Raw genomic sequence first — 6,222 nt, forward strand, 5'->3', positions numbered from 1 at the left:
TCTTTTCTAAAATACCTCCATTGATGAAGATGCTCGAGATAGGAAGGGTCCATTCATTTAAAATATTCTTCCTAGACATTCTTGCACATTGAGGGGATCATTTTTGAATAAGCAATCTTGGTTTTCCTCAACTTCTCCTCTAAAATCCAAATTCCCAAGCACGAGCACCCAAATCCAAAATAGCCATTGACAATTGAAGAAACTATTTGCAACTTTGAGAAGCCTTCAAATAGAGCTGGAATGTGAACTATTTTCAATGGCGACTTCTGAAGTATATTCAATAAAATCCATTACTAATAGCAAGACATCTAAACAAATTATGAATACATGATTAATGCACGACTAGGAATGACTCAAAAATTACAAATTAGATCTGCAGGGCCTTCCAACACTATCTGAACAACAAGACTCCCCACAACAGAGTCACATATGGGTCAGGGCCTTTTAAAAATCTCTTCTTTTTCTTTCATGTTGTCCAATGCATTCAAATTTTTTTTCTATAGATTTTGATTTGTTTAGGGTTATTTTTTGTTTGTTTTTGTTTTGGGTTATGAATACTACAGTCTACAGGGTCCTTTTTTCATGATAGAAGCACAACTCTGGGGACTCTAATGGGCGTGAGCTTCCCTGCCATTACCTTCAGAGCCCCATCTCAGCATTGGGACCCCCAAACGTCCGTTTCGGTGTCTGTTTCCACGGTGTCCTGGAGGGCCAAGAAGCCCAAGAACAACGCTTAGCCACCTTAAGCGATGGTAGAGCAGCGGCGGAGGTGGTGGCAACTTTGCAGGGACAAAGAGGCAAAGCCAGCCTCGCTGGGCGAGTTTCTCAAGGTGGAGCGGAGGTTCGGTGATGGAGCGTTCTTCGGTGCGGCCGCGGCAGAGCTCGAAGGCGTGGTGGTGCTGCAGCAACAGCAGCAGCAGCAGCAGCAGCAGCATCAGCAAAGGAACGGAAACAGACGACTGTTGTTCGCCGACGGAAGGGTTCATCCGCCGGCCACCGATAGTGATGTGTAGAGAATTAAACAACAAATAGAAGCGAAAATTACAACGATATGGTGACACTCCCGTGAGGGTATTTGTCCCACAAGTTGGTGATGAGCAAAGGGAATTGAGTGAGTTTGTTTGTGCACCAATGACCCCTATTTATAGGCCATCATGCAACGGCTGGTAAGGGCACATCCATTGGTTAACCAATAGTAACCCAAATGTCACAACCTTAAGGAGTGACACATCCTATTGTGAAAGTGCACAACCAATGGTAATCCAAAAGTCACAACCTTAAGAAGTGACACAATCTTTTGACTAAATCAAAAGGTTGTGTCTCTTGACACTTCCTTTAACACTTCTTTTAACATCACCCCTCATGGGAACCATCACCATGTTAGAGAATATCATTCCAATGGGTACACCGTTTGGTGATCACACTCCTTAGAATAACATGATGATGGGGCAGCGACGGCTGGGGCGCTATGCAAATTCCCGATTTCACTCAGTGGGATCTGTAGTGGCGGGGCATGATAAAATTTCTGTTTTTTTTATTATCCTTTTTATTGGATCTTTTTGTACATTGTTTTGGAGGGATTCTTCATTGATTGTTAATGATTTAAATATTCTCTAATTTATCCATCTCTGCATCAGCTGCTTTTATATTTATTTGCCCAAAATAAATTATGCAAAAAAAAAAAAAGGTTTTGGCTTTTGAGGACTTTGCTTTTAGCTTTTTCTTCTTTGATCCTTTTTGGTTGGTTAGAATATTAGCAGTTGATGTTATCCTTTTAGCATGTATATACATATATATATATATATATACATATATATATATATATTATGTATGTGTGGCATTGTCAATAACTTTTTCCAATAAGTTTTGTTTTTTTTTGTTATCGGTCATTATTTATTACCTTATATCTTACATATTATCAAAAACACTCTAACATTTTATGAAAAATATTTTCATACTCTGTGAATAAATTTTAGGTGTAAAATATAAAAATAAATAATGACTGATGAGTATAATTTTTTTTTTTTTATAAATGAGTACTAATTCAATGGTTTTTTTTGTTTTAAAAAAAAAACTTCATTTTAGACCAATTAATTTTCCTTACAATGGATAAATTGAGAGACTTTTTTGGCTCCTTGGATTATCCTTAAATTTTTTTAATAATATATAAATAATAAGTGACACTTGCGGGAAGTTTGGATATAAAAACTCTTTTACCTCAAAATATAATAAATAATTTAATTTTTTTAAATTTTAAAATAATAATAATATTTCATTCAATTTTTATCTCAACTCATCTCATTTCAATATAAGAATTCACCTTATAAAAAATTGGTTCTATGTAAGTGTCCGTACTGCAACAGTAATGGCTATCAAATTTGCTTAGAATAAAAGAAAAATATATATTTTTCAGCTTTTTAATTTAGTAACTGTGTTCAAGTTCCTGGAATTTGGCTCTACCCCAAGTTTGTGGTAGAGATGTCTGTCAAGTTTCACTTTCAGATATAATACCCATTGCTTTAGAGTAAAGCAGTGAGGATTTTGATTAAGTTTTTTTTACAAGGCTTTTATTTATTTATTTATTTGTTTTTGGGTCTTGAACTTATCAATGCATTGTCAGTAAAGCAAATAACCCAATGTTCTTTTATATTAAGAGCTTTGTTACTCAACCTCCACCACACTCCACACTCCACACTTTTTTAAATTTTTAATATTTTTTTAAATTTTTTTTTGAGTTTATTCTTTTTAAATTATTTCAAATTATTTACTCATTATTCATATAATAAATATTTAATAAAAGAAAAAAATAATAAAAATTAAAAATAATGTGGAGTATGGAGGTTGTATGAATAGTAGGAGGTTGAGTAGATTTATTGTTATATTAAACATATCTCTGTTTTGGAGAATGTTAATAAATTGTAAAATCTCTCCCATGCTTGAACTTTTGGCCATACATTACAAAAAGAACCAAATCGCAAGAACAGGGAAAAGTAGAGTCGTCTTCCCTTACATTAATCCTTCAAGTTTTGGAAGTAGGGAATGGTTCTTTTCAATTTCAATCCAACTAGATGCAGGCATTTTCTTCACATCCCTAGCTTCCATTAATTCTCTCAGCATCCCTACCCCATCCCAATTGCTCAAGCCAGCAAACAATTGGATAATACCACATAGGTTGACGGATCTTTTCCGTCCAGATTTAATACATGCTCCGCTGCACGCTTCCCAATTTCCATATCACCATATACATGACAAGCACCGAGCAAAGTTTTCCAAACTAGCACACCTGGTTGAAATGGCATTCTTACAATGAATTCCTCGGCTTCTTTGACACGTCCAGCTCGACCTAGAAGATTTACCATGCATGCATAGTGATCTTCTACAGGAAGGATTCCATAATCACGGGTCATGGAGGCGAATAACTCCCACCCTTCATCGATAAACCCTCCTTGGCCACATGCATAAAGCACACAAATGAAGGTTATGTAGTTTGGCTGAATATCCTTCAGCCTCATCTCATCATAAATCTTGAGAGCTTTCCTAGCTTGGCCGTTTATTGCACATGCCATGATCATTGTCGTCCACGAGACAATAGAATGATCATTCATGGATTGGAAAACTGTCCAAGCGTTGTCCACACACCCACATTTTGCATACATATCTAGTAAAGCATTATCTACACAGACATCAATGTCTGTTCCGAGCTTGATTCTCAAGCCGTGAACTTTCTTCCCTTCCTCCAATGAAGCCAAATTAGCACAGGCATTCAAGGCAGTAGCAAGGGTAAACTTGTTCGGTTTTACACCCATCTTCTTCATCTCTGCAACGATCTCAAGTGCTTTGCTTGGTTCTCCACACTGTAGGCATCCTGCAGCCATCTGAGTCCACGAGCACACATCTCTCACTGGCATCTCATCAAAAGCTTTAAACCCTTCAACCAACTTCTGATTTTTTATATACATATGTGCCAAAGAGTTCCCCACACAAATCTCGACACCATAACCATATCTGACAAGCTGAGCATGAACCTGCAATCCTAATTTAAAGTCAGGAAGGGCAGCCAACACGGTAAGAACACTGGAAAATGTGAAACTATCAGGCTTCACACCTTCACAAATCATTCGATACCAAAATTTGGGCACGTCCGCAAAAGAGAACTGCAAAAACCCAGCCATCATGGCATTCCAAGACACAATATCCTTAGTTCGATAATTCTCAAAGACTTCCAGAGCCCCTGCCAATTCACCATGCCTTATCAAAGCTGTCAAGAAGGCATTCAGCAAGAAAATGTTTGACTCAAATCCCAAGCGAACAACGAATGAATAAAGTTGATATGCCTGCGTCAAATTCTCCACTAACGAGCATGCGTGGAGTGTGCTGACGAGGGTGAACTCGTTGGGCTTCGTTGTTCCATCACGGTGCATACGGCAAAACAGAGAAAGAGCTTCATTAGGACAACCATGTTGAACGAGACCCGCAATGACAGCTGACCACGACACGACATTCTTTTCGGGCATTTCCTCAAACAGTAGGAGACCATTGACCAGATCACCGCATTTGACATACATATTGAGCAAGTGATTACGGAGGAAAAGAGAAAAGGGAAGAGAACCTTTGACGAACTTAGCATGAATTCCTCTTCCGTGATATGAGTCAGATTTTTCGGCATATCTACGCAACAGAGTAGAATAAATTTCTTCATCGGCTGAGTTTTCAAAATTGTCCGATGCAAAAAACCTTCGACAACATCGAACGAAAGAAGGCAACCTTGTGGCTATAAAGAGAAGAGTTGGACGGGGCATCTATGTCTAGACATCATGCTCCCGCACGCTGGCATAGCCTGTTATTATGTATTTTAAAACTCAGAATCAATGGGAATATAAATTGTTCACTAACTATGCCCATTCTGGATGAATAGTTGATGAATATCTGAATACTCGAAAGAACCTTTCACCTACCATTGCAAAGGCTGGCGGTAAAGTAGAACGTGAACGAATTTGGAAGCGCTGCCCATATCTTTATCTGTATCACAGTCTGCTGCATTATAATAAGGAGGACAAAGCTCATATACCATTTCAAACTGATAAAAACCGTAATATCGATCCGCGTATAGGAAGGTGGTCAATAAAATTCCAGGTTGCTAGGGAAGTTCAAGCCCTTTGTAATGATCCAAAATATTTGGTTAGACCCAACAACAATCATATAACAACCATTTTTCTGAGCTCCCGATATGCTACGAAATCACGATGCAAAACACAAAACAAAATCAGTTCACAACACCTCCGCCGGAGAAAATTCACAGAAAGAACCAAATAGATTCACCGGAAAATCTTTCCGACCAGATGTGTTTGATTTTCTAAAAAAGTTTGAGAGATTTTTTCATGTAAAACCGGAAGATAGATATGATAGGGTGAGAAGAGAAGTATCAAGTTCGGCCGAGAAACCAAAAGACAAACCGGGCGAGGCGGAGAGCAACGAGCATTGAGCAACAGAGAATGAAAGACAGGAATCAATGGTGTTTATAATGGGCCGAGCCGATCATTAACTTTCAGCCCACTATGAAAAACAACCACAAATGTTCATCATAGTTTTTTTTATTAAAAACTTTAAATTATATAAATTTTAATAATTTAAGGTGAGAGGTTTTTATAAATTCTATATATTTTTTAAAAATTCATCATGCCTCAATTTTGTATCTATATCGTGCTTCTTTATTAATGATTAAACCTAATTAATCCTAAAAAATTAAGTCCTCTATTCAAATATTGAGAAGAACTCTAATTTAGTAAAACAAAAAAAAGAGGTACTCGTTTGTATAGTGAGATGAGATGAAATGAGATGAGATGAGATGATTTTAGATGAGCTGAATAAAATATTGTTAGAATATTATTTTTTAATATTATTATTATTTTGAGATTTGAAAAAGTTGAATTGTTTATTATATTTTATATGAGAATTTGAGAAAGTTGTAATAATGAGATGAGATGAAATGAAACACTTTCACTATCCAAGAGGGGCCTTTTGAATTTGCACACAACTTCAGTTTCTCAAGTGTAACACCCTTAGTCAACACAATTGCATGGTTCTTGCTTTCACAAATCTTATCAAGTATCAACTGGCCATCATCAAGAAGAGATAGAATAAAATGATATATAATCTGAAGATGTTTGGTCTTGGAATGAAACGCTAGGTTCTAGGCAAGGAATACGGCACTCTGACTGTCAC

At 36.9% G+C, this 6,222-nt stretch overlaps 1 protein-coding gene and 1 pseudogene across 1 annotated transcript; one reads left to right on the plus strand and one right to left on the minus strand.

The window, feature by feature from the left end:
- The first annotated feature begins 256 nt into the window (after window positions 1–256).
- On the plus strand, window positions 257–1,517 carry LOC108994875 (uncharacterized protein At3g17950-like). Its single transcript, XM_035690765.1, is given in 3 exon segments — window positions 257–271; window positions 564–1,005; window positions 1,438–1,517. Coding segments are annotated over 3 exon segments (537 nt in total).
- A 1,390-nt stretch (window positions 1,518–2,907) lies between these two features.
- LOC118348700 lies at window positions 2,908–5,470 on the minus strand (annotated as a pseudogene).
- Between the last annotated feature and the right edge of the window lie 752 nt (window positions 5,471–6,222).

This window comes from Juglans regia, chromosome 6 (genome assembly GCF_001411555.2).
Source record: "Juglans regia cultivar Chandler chromosome 6, Walnut 2.0, whole genome shotgun sequence".
Taxonomy (NCBI): domain Eukaryota; kingdom Viridiplantae; phylum Streptophyta; class Magnoliopsida; order Fagales; family Juglandaceae; genus Juglans; species Juglans regia.